This window comes from Nicotiana tomentosiformis, chromosome 8, assembly GCF_000390325.3.
Source record: "Nicotiana tomentosiformis chromosome 8, ASM39032v3, whole genome shotgun sequence".
Lineage (NCBI taxonomy): Eukaryota > Viridiplantae > Streptophyta > Magnoliopsida > Solanales > Solanaceae > Nicotiana > Nicotiana tomentosiformis.
This window is the reverse complement of record NC_090819.1, coordinates 104,888,957-104,905,166: the sequence shown is the minus strand read 5'-3', so window position 1 is coordinate 104,905,166 and position 16,210 is coordinate 104,888,957. Positions and strand designations below refer to the sequence as shown.

General features: G+C 35.0%; 2 protein-coding genes across 3 annotated transcripts; both read left to right on the top strand.

Moving 5' to 3' along the window:
• The first annotated feature begins 1,895 nt into the window (after positions 1-1,895).
• On the top strand, positions 1,896-8,146 carry LOC104112377 (putative L-ascorbate peroxidase 6). Of its 2 annotated transcripts, XM_009622267.4 has the most exons (10): positions 1,899-2,127; positions 2,240-2,360; positions 3,263-3,378; positions 3,956-4,026; positions 4,220-4,262; positions 4,350-4,446; positions 4,973-5,056; positions 6,839-6,960; positions 7,303-7,369; positions 7,567-8,146. In XM_009622267.4, exons 1-10 carry the CDS (start codon positions 1,974-1,976, stop codon positions 7,664-7,666), a joined length of 975 nt encoding a protein of 324 aa, XP_009620562.1. In that variant the 5' UTR covers positions 1,899-1,973; the 3' UTR covers positions 7,667-8,146. The 2 variants fall into 2 exon arrangements, with proteins under 2 accessions (XP_018631925.1, XP_009620562.1); XM_018776409.3 differs by lacking the exons at positions 7,303-7,369; positions 7,567-8,146 and adding an exon at positions 7,045-7,151 and having other exon boundaries at positions 1,896-2,127.
• Positions 8,147-9,220: 1,074 nt separating this feature from the next.
• Positions 9,221-13,977, top strand: LOC104112378 (calmodulin calcium-dependent NAD kinase-like). Its single transcript, XM_009622268.4, has 8 exons — positions 9,221-9,621; positions 9,960-10,183; positions 10,281-10,345; positions 10,795-11,016; positions 11,140-11,269; positions 12,050-12,372; positions 12,656-12,800; positions 13,340-13,977. The coding sequence occupies exons 1-8, from the start codon at positions 9,432-9,434 to the stop codon at positions 13,577-13,579; spliced, it is 1,539 nt and encodes a 512-aa protein (XP_009620563.1). The 5' UTR covers positions 9,221-9,431; the 3' UTR covers positions 13,580-13,977.
• Positions 13,978-16,210: the final 2,233 nt, after the last annotated feature.

The window sequence follows — 16,210 nt, the reverse complement described above, 5'->3', positions numbered from 1 at the left end:
AGTTGCTGTCACATCCCAAACTCGGGGAGCAGGACCGGCGCTCAACCGAGTGAACCCGGTCGAGCAAGCCTGCTAGATACTTTCTACCCCAAACTCACACATGGAAAAGAGGTGACATATATTCATTAATTAGACAATAGGGAGATCCTAAATATAATACCAAAACCTTTCTATTGATTACTTCATTTTAAGTCTCAAAATACACACCTTTTTATAGCTTAAAGTGGAACAAGAGATCAAAACACAATATAATTTGTTTGACTTTTCTAGCACCCATGTACAACTCACATGGTGTCTACAGAGCCTCTAAGAGATACAAAAGAGAGTTATGATAGTGCCGGCAACAAGGCCCCGGCTATACCTCAAAACGTGATAACAAAATTTACAAAAGATACATGACCCCGGAATGAGGTGGGGCTTACCAAGTCTGCTGGGAGGAAGGTGTACTGCTATCGCTGATCAACACTGCCTGCTATGAAACCACCTGCATCCATTTAAAGATGCAGCTCCCCCGGCAAAAGGGACGTTAGTACTGTTGAATAGTACTAGTATGTGAAGCTAAACACCATCTCAATAGAATGAATAATAATACAAGGGGAAACAATCATGAGCTCAATAAGGGCTTCAAACAATACTAAAATATCAAATGAGGATTACATAAGTTCTCAAGTAAATCTCCATGTTATTAGGTTGGGTGATCTTTAGTGCTGATATTCCACAATTCACAATACCTCTGTATTCTTACACGGAGTCCGATCTCGACCCGATCGACTAGGTCATCCCATTTGAGACATCAACCACAACTACAATTTCAATTATCATTTCTCAGCACAGTCACCACCATGTGTACGGCATGGCATCCGATCACGGCCCGATCGACTAGGCCGTCTCACCCAAGATGTTACATTTTTCAGTCAATCAATTCACATCATACTTCTTTCATATCTTTTCAACTTATTGACACTAGTGATCACGATTACAAAGTCATTCTTGGCACTTGGCCGTATTTCATAGTTCTAGTTCTCTTTTCCACATTCAAATATCATTATCATTATCAACAACAATAGGGATTCACATTCAAGACATTAAATTCATATATGAGCAATTTGAGAAAATCTTAGGCACATAGAGGCTTTTCATACAATTTGGCATAACAATCTTCATTTCGATCTTGACATGAAGTCTTAGCATTTCTAACACATATTCCACATTTTGAACACATCCTCAAATGACAAGATGACATGATAAAGCATTTAGAATAAGTATTGAACATACATCCTTCAACACAACCACATTAGGAATAACCAATTCAATAATGATCAAGGACTTACTCCAATTACATGAACACCGTGGGATTCGGTTCTAAGAAGAAGGGGGTTTAGCCAACATACCTCAATTGAGCTTCTCAAACTCTAAAATGATCCGGAATTCTTAGCAACTTCAATCTATTTTAGAAATATAACAAGTTGAACCAAAATTAGGAAGATGATCATGGTTTTAGCTCATTTGAGCATATTATCAAACACTAGGTGTGCATCAATATTTTAAGGCCCTTTTTGTGAAAGATTCCACCATTCTCCAACCCATTCTCTACCATCTTTAGGTGTGATCATGTACTCTTGAGTTTCGAGATTGAATTTGAGAGAAAAGTTAAAAAAGTTTGGGGGGAAATGGTATGTGGTTTTGACGAGAGAAGAAAGAGAAAAGTTGAAAAAATTGGAAAATCGTGTGTGATTAGAAGATGATTTTCTTTTATGTTTTAGTATTTTAAATTTTACTCCAAAATTTTTTTATTTCTAATTTGACCTAGACCACCTATAATCAGCCTTTTGTTAATAAAAAATAGGGTGTCCCAGCTAATTACACAACACTTAAATGTGGAGAAAGTCTCACTCAGAAAAATAAAAAAGGAAAAAGGATAATTGTGCTGTGAAAAGTTTGGATAACGCAAAAAAAAAAACGCGCGGTTAAGGATGAGTCACACCGTCACCGTCGACCGTTGGGTTCTCAGTTCCGGCGCTTCCTCCTTTACCTCTACTTTCAAGTTCTACTTTCCCGCCAAATTCGCTAGAACCCGCCATTTTGGCGGCACTCCAATTCGAGCTTCTGCTACCAGCAACGCTTCAAGTAAGCATTAAACCTTCAATTTAGGGAATATTGCGGAACATTTTAATGATTTTACATTCTACAATGTGTAGATATTTGCTAATTCGAGATGGGTCTTTTTTTTAAATTGCAGATGAAAGTGTAACTTGCAATTCCTTATTATGTGGAAGGAGAGCTTTACTATCTATGACTGCCTTGTCACTTGTTATGCCGTGTGATAGAGTTAACAATAGCTTTGATGCCATTGCTGCTGAGTACGTTTCAACTACATTACTTTTAGAATTTTTCTACAATTTTAAAACTTTATTGTAAAAAGAATCAATTAGAGAGATCCAAATTGTGGTGTTAATTATCAGGAAATCTGATAGGAAAAGTTGAAGTATTTTTTGCAATTAAGCTTAGCGGTTAACGTGGAGGTGATGAGACCATTTTTATATTTAAAAGCAGCAGTGTTTAGTCCAGCACAATCCACATTTATTAATTAGTTTATTTATGGATGATTCCTATGTGCAGGATCAATTTGAGAATTCTCCCAAGTTGTGTTTTCGCATGCATGCTCCTTTCCCAGTGATTCTATACCCCTTTTGGATTGTAAATTTATAGAAAAGAACTGAGAAACTTTCATTTTTGAAGGAGAAGGATTTACTCAATGAGATTGTGGTTTCTCACCTATTTTCACCAGAAGCATCAACAGTTTGGTTTAGGAGTAAATGTTATTCCAAAATGGTTGATAATTTTTTAATTGTTATTAGAAAATGATTCCTCGTGGAAGGCATTTTCCTTGTGCTCTTGAAGCATGTAGTTTGGTAGTAGAAAGTTGAAGTATGAAACATTTGGAGAGTCATCCCTATGTGAAGATTGGTAGCTACTGCTTGGACTCAATAAAACAGCCGTAGATCGAGTAGGCTTGATCACCTTTACTGCTTTTATGTTAGCAGAGAGAAGTTGGTAATTTTATTTTGAATTAGAGAAAGTAATTCATAAGAGAGAGGTTCCGAGATGTTCTGTTAACTTTAGGCCTCTCCAAAATTGAGTTTCATAACTAAGATCTCAGCCAAATTTGCTTGACAGTGTAATTATTCATTTCAGGTTATTTCTTTTAAGCTATATTACCGAACTTTTATATTCCTTAAAGAATCTTAAATTTCTTTGGCAGTGAGAGTTTACGCTTAAGGGAGGAGATCAGGAAGGTCTTATCGAAGGGCAAGGCTGCTGGTGTACTTCGCCTTGTATTCCATGATGCAGGAACTTTTGAAATTGATGAGAAAATTGGTGATTCTTTGAAACATTATTCCTTCCCTCCCCTACCCCCCCCCCCCCCCACACACACACACACACCAACCAAAAGAAAAAAATAGAAGAAACAAGAACATTGGTCCAACCATTAGCAACTTTCAATTGCAAACTTTTTGTACTAAAAAGGGAGCCGGGTGCGCAAAATATCCCGCATTCACGCAAAGTCCGGGGAAGGGTCGCACTCCAAGGGGTGTGATGTAGACAACATTACCCTAGTGCAAGCATTAATGGTTGCTTCCACTGCTTGAATCCATGACCTATAGGTTACAGGAAGATAATTTTACTGTTGTTCCAAGGCCCCCCTTCAAACTTTTTGTAGTATATCACCTATTTTGAGAATCTACAGAGCTGGTCTAAAGGGTTGTAATATCGTAAATGCCGATCAAAATGCTACTAATATTGTTCACCTGCAAACCCTGTATACATCATGTTATTCTTTATACACAAAAAAAAAAAGAAATCTTAGTATTTAGTATGCAGATATACTTGAAAGAAGAAAATTTTCATTTTCCATTCCTGGATGCATGATACCAACCTCAATTTTCATTATTAGGGGGTATGAATGGCTCTATAGTTCTTGAACTCGACAGACCTGAAAACAAAGGCCTTAAGAAATCTGTAAAGGTAAGTAATTTTATTTTATGCTTTTCTCTTCTATCGTTGACCTGTTGACCATTACTTTTATTTTCACGACCCTTGTGAACAGTCTGCAGCTATCCTCATTTTAGATTTATGTTATTTTCCATTTGCAAAGGCTGATGAACTCTCATATGGACTTTAACCAGCTAACATCTCGGTCCAATGCATTGTTCTTTAGGTTCTGGAGAAAGCAAAGAGTCAAATAGATGTTGTGCAACCAGGTAAACTGTCTTAGTCAATAAACTTCTGTTAGTTCACCTATCATTTTTGTACCAGCGTGACTTTTTTATTGATGGCTTTGTTGTCAGTCCCGTGGGCTGATTTAATAGCTTTGGCTGGAGCAGAAGCTGTTTCATTATGTGGTGGACCTAGCATCCCGGTTCAGCTGGGCAGAATTGATTCACTGTAAGGGCTTACCTTTTAGTTTTTTATATTAGTTATGTTCTGCTAAAATAAGAAGTAGATTCATTGATGAATCTGGAGCTATGTTTCCTTGCTACGATATTTTCATTTACATTTTTGTAGAAATAGGGATGCAAAGATTTAATAATCAGTTCTTGAACCGAGGGTCTTTCAGAAACAACCTCTCTACCTTCATAGGTAAGGGTAAGGTCTGCGTACACACTACCCTCCCTAGACCCCACTTGTGGGATTCCACTGGGTTGTTGTTGGTGTTGTTGTTGAAAGATTTAATAATCAGGATCATCTGAATATCTTAAATTTAGCGATTTACTAGCAACTTACAATCTTGATTGAAGCCTTTGTAACTAAATTATTTCCATTTCAAAGAGAAAAAAGATTGAGTAACAGGTTTAGAGCATTTATCAAGAGGAAACCTTTAATGCATGTAGCGATTATATTCAGATGATTTACGTAATTTATCTGCCGTATGACCGTATCTACATTCTGATAACTGACTTTGATTTTGTAGGGTGCCTGATCCTGAAGGAAAACTTCCTGAAGAATCACTAGATGCCACTAGTTTGAAGCAATGTTTTGAAAGAAAAGGCTTCTCGTGAGTCTATTGGCCATACTCAAATCTGCTTTTTATTTTTATTTTATTTTAGTCTTCTGCTCTCCTTGTGCATGTTATACCATTCTATTAGCGTTGACATATAGTTTTGATGCCATTCACGGAATTTGACTGGGTTTATTTTTTGCAGTTGCTGTTAACGAGCAAATAGATAATCTTTTTTTTTATAAGGAATTTATTTTTTGCAGTTGCTGTTAACGAGCAAATAGATAATCTTTTTTTTTATAAGGAAACGAGAAAATAGATAATTATGTTTGTATTTTTCATGTTTCTTCTACCTTGCTTTGGTGGATAACAAAGCACTTTAGGGGTTCCCCCCTTCCAGTAGCTTCTTTAGATGAAGTAATGAGACTTGTAATTCATACAAAGTTTTGCTTCTTGGCATTTCTATGGTTTTCACTTGCAACATTCTGTGTTTAATTTTCACAGATGTTGGGCAATGTACATAAAACAGTTGGTTTCAAGTTCAGCACATCACTAATAAACTGGCTCTGTATCATCAGTGTGTCATATATGTATCCATTCTATATTAGTTTCTAATACTAAACCCTTTTTGATAACATTAAATGCAGTATAGAGTATAGACAAATATGGTGATAATAACATTCGTTATGTCTGTAGCTACGTGGATAAATAAGAATTGGTAATTCACATGGTGGAGTAAATGTTAGTTCTGTCTTGTTTACGTTGAAGGGACCTCTCATTAGTTCTGCTCTATTTGAGGCATGTGAATTACTTCTGTATTTCTTACGTTTCATATGCATCTTGTTCTCTTTCTCCAATGTTATAATCTCACACAGCGTCATCATATACTCAGACTTTTCAAAAGTTGATTGTTATCTTCTTTATAATCGTTTCTGATTTCGGATCTGTTTATAATCGCTTCCTTATCCTTATGAGTTTCTAATGCATGGGTATGAGACTCATAGCTTAGCCCCCTGTCCCATTTATGTGATGCATAATAATAATAATAACTTATGCAACATCCACAATTTCAAGAACTTGGCTTTATTTGACAATTCAAATGAATGTACGCTGCGATAGCATTTGATGGACCAACTGTATACACGAAGTCACATTTTCTTATGCCAATACGAATACGGTATATAGGTCATAGTGAATTCTTAACCTCCATGGCATACACAATTTATCTAAGTCATGCATAAAGAGCATATGACTTAGCCAGTCTTTGGGGTAGTCATTTTGAACCTTAGATCTGTTGGTGTTATCCAAGGCCACATTAAGAAACTCATCCGAGATGATGGTTTTAGATGAAGAAAAGGAGATTTATTTTAAATATATTCAATAGCAAACTTTTCTCCAATTATGCTTTTCTTTGTGAAGCACTTTGTCTCCAATATGCTATAATGGTGTCAATCTGCATATGATATTTTGTGACTGATTGCATGATTCATGGCCAAAAAAAAATAAATTAATTGCACGCATTCTTCCTCCTCCCTCGAGGTTAAGGAATTTCAGTTAGGCTGCACAAAATACAATAGTTCATATGGTATTTTGCCTCCTCTATTAGCTGCATCAGTTCTGTAATTTGGGTTGAGAATGTCATCGACTGACAGTTCAAAACTCAAAAGACATATCTCACATTTGGTAATCATGCTAGCCAATTGCCAGAGGTCTGAGCATGCTCTAACTCTAAATTATGTAGTCGAGCCTCCTTGCTCACCTATCCTTGGAAAAAAGCTAGATCTGTTGATTATCACTGTTAAGATATCCTGCCTGATGGCTTGTGCATTTTGTTGGCAGAACTCAGGAACTTGTTGCCTTGTCTGGCGCGCATACTCTAGGAAGTAAAGGGTTTGGGAGTCCAGTTGTCTTTGATAATGCATACTTCAAGATACTCATGGAGAAACCATGGTTATCCTCAGGTGACGAATAACATTTAGATGCATACTTATATTTGATTTATCGAAATAAAAGCCAAGCACACTCACTCATCAGATGCTATGCAGCAATGATGGTCTTTTATTCTGAAATGGAAATCCCTGATACCTACATGCATAGAGCTTAAATGACTTTTACGCAGAAAATTGCTAAGCAAGACTAGGCTTCCGGAAAAGCTAAGCTGCAAACTTCTTATGCTTCACTATTTATGAGGAATGATGACACTCTTTCTGATTAATTCATACAAAAATGAGAATCATTGAACATAAGTTCCTCTTTTAGTATCTTCAACCGTATAGTATTTTAAATCTCTTTCATCTATACAGCCGGCATGACTAGTATGGTTGGCCTTCCTTCTGATAGGGCACTTGTCGAAGATGTTGAATGTGTAAGGTAATGTTTTCTCTGACCTTATGTTATGGGTGTTCCTTTATTATGGTTTGAAACAATAGCTGCTCCCAGTTTATCCTGACTTTAAGCTTACGTCTGCTAGCGAAATGGCAGAATTTTCAATTCACTAATCTAGTTTCAGTTCACAAGTTATAGACTCGCTGTTTGGTAATGAAATGTCTTTCATGCTTCTTGAACAGATGGATCTCAAAGTATGCTGAGGATCAGAGTTTATTTTTTGAAGATTTCAAGAATGCCTATACCAAACTTGTTGACACTGGTGCAACTTGGAAGAAATGAATGTAGTACTGAAAATTAATCAGCAATACCTCGTCATAACCAGTAACTTGTTTTGGTATATACAAGATTCCATGACCCAACAACAAATGCAATCAATGCCAATTTTTGGTTGCATGGGCAATCTTTCGATAGGCAAATCCTGAATGGAAAATTTGCAGCTGAAGTTGAGAAAATGAATGAAATTTTGATTAGAAGAAAAAGATGCAAAGTCAAATGTTTAAAGGCTAGGCTTAGCTCTATCTACCTATCGATGTTTCAGAAACTTGGCCACCATTGATCAACGACAGTGCCTGCAAACCAGTACTAATCCTACTCCTACAGGATCATGAGATACATTATTTGGTTACATTTTATCTAAAGAAATGTATGAGAGCCAAGGAGGGAAAATGCATACTATAAAAGTATACTACAGCTTCATTTAGGTGTTCATATCACTATGTCCAAAAGGTGATTCCACTAATTAAAGTTTTTCAAGTCCCACTTAGGTCTCGTTCTTTAGCATTTGTTCTTATTCTAGACTTACCCTAAACAGGATGACTTATCAATAAAAGTGATCACCCTATAATTTAAAATTGGTTTTTTCCCCTTTCTGCTATCTTTACACAAATAGCCGGTCATATTCATTGTTTATTTTTTTAGCCATATACATAGTTTATATATTGATTATACATATATAATACATAAATTATGCATATATTACATCTCCACCGGCTATTTTTAGTTTAAGTGGTTGAATGAGCGGCTATTTGTTTCATTTTTTCTTTTGATTTTTGTGTTGGATATGTTGTTATTTGGATCTTTTGTGTGTGTGTGTAGTGGGGGGGGGGGGGGGGGGGAGAGTAGGTTTATCCTGAAATAATTCATGAGATAATGAAAGTTCTTTGCTTGTCATTTCAATTGAACCATTAAAGAGTTGTATTTACTTCATAACATATATAGAACTAAGACGGGTTTAAAAAGAGTGACATGAATAATGAGAATTTATATAGTTGACTCCAACTAACTCGGAATTGAGTAATTATCATCTAATGTTGACACTGAGCTATAAGATGGTGCGACATGAGGGAGTATGCAATCTCAAGTTCAAGCTTCAGCTGTTGTCCAATCTTGCATGCAATTAATTTTTTTTCCTTCTAATGGAGTTTTCAGTAGTTTTTTTCTCTTCTCATATGCTTAATGGGAATTTCAATTTTGAACTCTCTCAAGTCTCTTTTATTCGAATATCTGGAGGGTTCTACTTCCTCTATTTTAATTCAAATTGGCCGATTTTTGTATGAACCTGAATGCCCCACCAAGAAATTAGAAAATGAAAAGCTACTTGCTCTATTTTTTATGTGTCTTTATCTATAAATTTTCTTGACAAGTGCTATCTACTTTTTATTTTGTGGGTAAATAAATAAATTCCCCTTAAATAATACTAGCATTTTCCAGGACATTTTCAAGAAGGGAAACAAAAAGAATGATATATTAAGACAGGAATAGGATAGCCTAATTAAAAAGTTAACACGTGTTGTTAACATTCAAACAACCATAACGATTAACATGCAACAGCCTAAGCTATAGCCTTCCCATAAAGAATCCCTTAATTAATCTGCTATTTTCCTTAATTTTTGCTTGCATCAGATCTCAAATCTAAACCTTTTTTTCTTCATTATGTTCTTCTTTTCTCAAGAAAAGCAAAAAAGTTTAATCAATCCTTTAAAATGGTCTCTTTGATCTCTACTTCTCAAGCCATTTCAACAATATTATAACTGATCTGTTTTGCATGGGAAATGCAATGGCTTCTTCAAAACCTTCATATACACAGATCATTGTAGCATCTTCAATTGGATTAATTCTTGCTGCTGCTGTGCATTATCGCCTCAAGAAAATTCGTGACCAAAAAATTGTTCCTCGTACTAAAGTTACCAATACTGGTCAGATCCTTAGGTTTGAGAGTTTTTCTCATTATGTAGGTAATTTTTCATGAATCCCTTTTACGATTTTTTTTGTATAATAGTGATGTTCGAGTAAGTTTGCGTACATCTCGATTATTTAATCGTGTACCTGTTACCTTCCGCCAGCAAATATATTGAATAATTCGGTTCGGCAACGCATAGTGGTATTTTTGTTTCTGTTGGGATTTGAACCCAGACTCTCGTGATTTTCATCTACTTCATTAACCTGTTGGGATTTGAACCCAGACTCTCGTGATTTTCATCTACTTCATTAACCGCTAGGCCATGGGTCTTTAGGATTTTCTATTGTTACCATTTTTTATGATTAGTGATGTTAGTCATGTATGAATATGCAGCTAGACAAATGGGATTTGCTGATAAGAGGGAATGTCCACATTTATGCAAATTAGCAGCTGAGTATATAAGGAAATCAGAAGGGTGTGAAGAAGATATATACAACTTCTTTTCTAATGAACCAGATGCTGATTCACTCTTTATAAAGCTAGTTGAAGAATTTGAGAGATGCATCCTTAGTTACTTTGCATTTCATTGGTGCCATGCTTCTCATATGATCAGCCAGGTATATTCATTTAAAGGATACATCTTTGATCTCTATGTGTTTCTAATTGAAGTAATTAAGATGTTAATTAATTTCCTCTTGTTACATGATCTTTCAGATTTTGAGTGCTGATCATGCAGAGCCAAAAAAGAAGCTGAAAAGCATTGTCATGGCAGCTACTAGGTACAACAATCCAATAATTAGGACATATTTCAGTACTACCTTCAAATTGGATTTAAACCGTTGAATGGGAGCCTTGGAGCAACGGTAAAGTTATCTCCATGTGAGCTATAGGTCACGGGTTAGAGCCGTGGAAACAGCTATTAATGCTTGTATTAGGTTAGGTTGTCTACATTACACCCCTTCGGATTCGGCCCTTCCTCGGACCCTGCGTGAACGCAGATGCCTTGTGCACCGGGCTGCCCTCTTACACTAACAGTATACTTAACCGAATTTTAATCAATTTAACATGTTATAGAAGATTACTTGCTTTATGTTTTAGGTAACTAATTCCACTTATTATGGACAGTTATCTCTAATTATATTATAAAAATGACCTGATAGTTTGAAAGTATTTACATATACTCTTTGGAATTTGGCATATTACTAACATTGCCTTCTTTATTAAAAAGGGAACAAAGATTTGAAAGGGTGACAAAGAATCTGAAGGTAGCAAGAGTATTTACAACCTTAGTAGAGGAGATGAAAGCAATAGGGCTTGTTTCAGCAGATGATTCACAGTGCACAGATGTTATGGTTCCAATGGCTCATAAAGATAGAAGCCCTGTCCTCCTCTTTATGGGTGGTGGTATGGGAGCTGGCAAAAGCACTGTGCTTAAGGACATTCTCAAGGAGTAAGAATATATGGCTACTTAATTAATTTTGTTAATAACTAAAGATAGTATAATGTAGATTTATTATGAATTCTTTATGTAAGATACTAATACAGAGTTGTCTGCATAAATCTTTGTGTATAGACCTTTTTGGGCAGGAGCAGCAGCTAATGCTGTTGTAATAGAGGCAGATGCTTTCAAAGAATCAGATGTCATTTACAAAGCCCTCAGCTCTAGGGGACATCATAATGACATGCTTCAAACTGCTGAATTGGTAATATATATATATATATGCTTCTCAAACTTTCCTTTAAAGCCGTCAAAATGAGTTTACCCCGTGAGATTAGTCAAACGTAACCTGCTTAAAGGCTGTGTTGGGCAAGCATGTATTTCAAGCCTTTTCAAATGAAAGGTTAGATTGGGCTGATAATTTCTATAGTCCGTTAGGATTGAATTGGTTCAGTCCGTTTTGACAACTCCATTCTCCCCCTCACTAATATATATCACTTCTCAATCATATCCAGTGGCGAACTTACATTAATACTAGTGTATGCTCAAGCACCCATTGTTTTTTACCCATACACTGTATATTCATATAGGATACTAGTAATATCATGTATTTAGATTTAGTGAGCACCCAATGTCATGAAATGGTAGTAGCAACTTTACAATTGAAGGTAGTTGAACTACATTCATGATTCTAAAGTTCGGGATTCGCCCGTAGAAGCAGCCATTAATGCTTGCATTAGGGTACATTGTCTACATCACACCCCTTGGGGCGCGATTGTGCACCAAGCTTCCAAAAAGAATAAAAAGGATCCGCCTGAAAAACGAAATAGAAAATATACCACTCCTGAGATTATCTTACCTAACTAGCTAGGTCAATAATCTATTTGTACCTTGAGTTAAGGAGAGTGCTAACAATTGTCCTACTTTCAACTTTATTGATTTTGCCAATTTTGAGGTTATGTTTTGTCTTGTTCTAATTCTTTTATTTATAGTGGTTAAGGAACAATATGCCTAAGCAAAAGTTGCATTGAAATGTAATATGCAGGTACATCAGTCATCAACAGATGCAGCATCATCACTACTTGTAACAGCACTAAATGAAGGGAGGGATGTGATAATGGATGGTACACTCTCATGGATACCCTTTGTAGTGCAGACTATAACCATGGCCAGAAATGTTCACCGGCGCCGTTATCGCATGGGAGTTGGTTACAGAGTAGAGGATGATGGAACTGTTACTGAAAACTACTGGGAACAGCTGAATGAAGAGCAAGAGGCCACTGATGGGAATAGAAAGAGAAGGCCTTATAGAATAGAATTGGTTGGAGTTGTTTGTGATGCTTATTTAGCTGTCATTAGAGGAATAAGGTATGAAATTACCTACCTATAACCATGTCAAAAAACAAATAAAAGTTAACATTTGTCATAAAATATACTCCATATTTGTACTAAGTTGGCTCAGCTATTACATAACAATAGTGGATGTAATTAGTACTATAGTACTTCGTACTCACTGACTTAAAATCTTAGCTCTGTCTTTTCCTAATAGCTAGTATTTCTACCTAGCTTGAACTTCTAGATATTAATACCAATTAGAATATTCAATTTTTTCTAATACTAATATTAATTGTGAATTTGTGGTTGTTTACAGGAGAGCAATCATGTGTAGAAGAGCAGTAAGAGTTAATTCACAGCTGAAATCACACAAGAGATTTGCAAGTGCATTCCATACATACTGTCAGCTAGTAGACAATGCAAGAGTATACTCCACTAATGCATTGGAAGGCCCACCTAAGGTACAACCAAACAACTTCCTACAATATCTTCTTACTTTTGTTTTTTGTTTCATTTGTCTCTGCCTGTAGGTCATTTCTTGTCTACGGGTCACGGGTTTGAGCCATGAAAACAGCCACTAATATTTGCATAGGGTGGGATATCTACATCACACTCTTTGAGATGCGGCCATTCCCCGGACCCTGTTTGAATGCAGGATGTTTTGTGCATCGGGCTGCCCTTCATTGGTCTTTGCCTGAAGGGAGCCCTGGAACAACGGTGAAATTGTCTCTGTGTGACTTATAAGTCACGGGTTTGAAACGTGAATTCTATCACTGGTTCTTGCACCCCTTTGGGATGCGATCTTTTTCCGTACCTTGCGAGAATGGGCGAGATGCTTCATGCATCGAACGGCCGTTTTCAGTTGTCACAGCTTGCACATTCTTATAATTTGCCTAGCATATGACATGTTGTGATATTAAATGGCATAATGCTAAATGGGATATCTGCGGCTGTCTCATATTGATTAATTCTTTTGTTGTGGTTTATTAATTCTCAACAGTTGATAGGGTGGAAGGACAAAGACAAGACACTATTAGTTGATCCAGATGAGATAGATGTATTGAAAATGGTGGGAAGGTTGAATGATGGATCAAACTCCATATATGAACTTTACAAGAATCCACATCCAGCTTTTCAAACAGGTTCTGTTTGGAAAGATATTGTCTTGTCACCTTCTAGGTTGAACATTCAGAAAGAACTCAAGTATTCCATTCAGAAAGTTGAAAGGATGAGAGCCTAGCTCATCACTTAATTACTAGTTTTATGATATATTAAACTGCATATTATTTGTATTTAATTATCTCTCAGTTATTGTTGCACACAATTAATTATTTTATGTGTGCAAAAAATTATAAGAGACTAGGGATAGAAATTTAAGTGACATACTCTTATTACATAGTATAAGATGATTACAAGTGTCTTAGGACCCGTTTGGCCGTAGGTTTTGTCAAAATAAACTTGATTTTTATTTGGCAAACACATGTTTGGCCATAGATTTTGCCTATATTTTGGCCAAATCCTAAATCTCAAATCCCAAAACCAGCTAAAATAGCTGATTTTGGGCCAAAATATCATTATTATATTTTATAAAAATTGCCCCAAACTTTTGTATTTTATAAAAGAGTTCACTATTTATTATTTTGTAACAATGTTGCTTCGTCTTCTCGGTCATCTGATAGTGTATCATGTAGTTCATTATAAAAATGATAATTTTGTATCAAATTTATTTATGTTCAGGACTATGGTTTTCAATAATATAGTGAATCTTATTGATAATGGTACTGTTGGGTATTTGTGATAGTTTTTAGAACTTATGGGTATAAGTCATGTTTCATGTTTTTCCAAACCAAACTTCACCCAAAACATATGTCTAAACACATTTTCATCTTCAAAACAAACTTCACCCAAATCAGATTTTTTAGAATAAATTTAAGCCAAACGCTAGCTTAAACTTTTCGATTTTAATTTTCAAGATTCAGATTCATGAATCCACAACCTTGTGTTCCATCACGTAGTGGCTATAGCGGGTAGTTCCATGTTTATAAATAATGGTAATATTCTTCAATTTTGGTAGCTGTTATATTTAAATAGCTATATATATATATATATATATATATATATATATATATATATATATATATATATATATATATATATATATATAGCTTTAACCAAAGATTCCTCTGACTAACATTCAGATATTTTATAACAACAATAGTAGTACTATTTTTTGGTAGGAGCGATGTTACGAGTACGATTATCAATTGTCAAGTAGGATACTATGAAGTATGAACTATTCTTTCCATTTAAAACAGTTTGAGGGAACGCAAATCTTATAGAAACAAATTGTTTATACTACACTAGTTTCAAGAATTCAGCACGTTTTATGGTCTAAACTCTAAAGTGTCATGCTATATTTGCTTATTTTCATTTATTTTTCTTTATTTTTTCTTTGTGAGGAAGCTCAAAGAGCGGGGAAAGGGTTAATTTCACCCAAAAAAAATATCATTATATAATAGTAAAGTAATGAAACGATGTTTTGTTACACTAAGTAAAGTAATGAAACGATGTTTTGTTACACTAAGTACTGAAGTTTATTCAATATAACAGAAAGTTATAAAACTACTTTTATTAAATATAAAGGTAACAGAATTATATATGTGTGAATTGCTCCGAAAGTACAAATTAAATAATATATCAGTTTAATTTTAAATTGATGTATATCATGAACTGAAATCTCCACTAATTATAGAAGAAAGCAAGTTGTTGTGTAAGTTGCTACTGAAAGCTGTTGTGTAAGTTGCTACTGCAAGCTGCTTGTAAGCCGGTATTGTAGCAGATATAGATAATCTTCTACCGGGAGTAATATTTATCAGTACCGACATGATAAGTTTATTGTACCAGATATAGATAATCTTCTATTGAGGGTAATATTTATCCATAACAAAGTACCCTAATAAAAGGAAACATTCTTTCTCTCCTTTGGTTTCTCTGGTTGACTGAAAGTTTTGGAAATCATAAAATCTTTTAAAGCAAAATTATGTGAGAAAATCAATTACTGGAAAGTTCAACGTGTTAAAAAATGGCTAATATTACTAAAAGACGAATAAAAATTTGAAAAGAAAAACCAAGAAAGAATCTCTCAGTGTGCGTATCATTTTAATTTGTTTACTAAATTAAATTTGTCAAAACTAACAAACCATTTTATAATTCACACACTTGTTCGTGTCTCCTAAAAGGCTCCCCACCCATTCTTCTGGTTGACATAATCAAAATCAACATGAATATTTCCACTCTTAATTTATAAATTAAGTCATATAGAAAGTGACATATAGGCCTCTAAAGGCTACATATATGAACAAGTAGATCAACAGTTATTATCCCAATTCATATCTTGGTAAATATTCCTCCACTAATTAAGATTTCCACTCTAGAAAACTTACTCTATAGTTGAGCTTGTCCAATTATAATCATAAGTTAATGGAATTTAATGTCCTTTTTTCTATTTGAGTTGTTTGTCTATGAGGTATCTGATTTTGACAAATTGAAAGATAATCTAATTAAAAAGCTCTTGCCTACGCCTTAAGCAACTTCATTCCTAGGATAAGATTAAACTTCTGGAGACATTGTGTATTATATTAAGATTACTAGAAAATACATCGATTAGTTAATTTAATCACTAGACTTAACTTTAGTTCCTCGGAATTGCTAGATAACATAAATGAGAAATTACAACAAGTCTCGTATTTTTCACTAGATTTTATAGTTCCATGATACACTTAAAATCAAGATGCGGATAAATTGTTTTGTTGCACATACAAAACAATTTAATTAAAGATTAAGTAGAGGGATTTGGATAAATTATGTACGG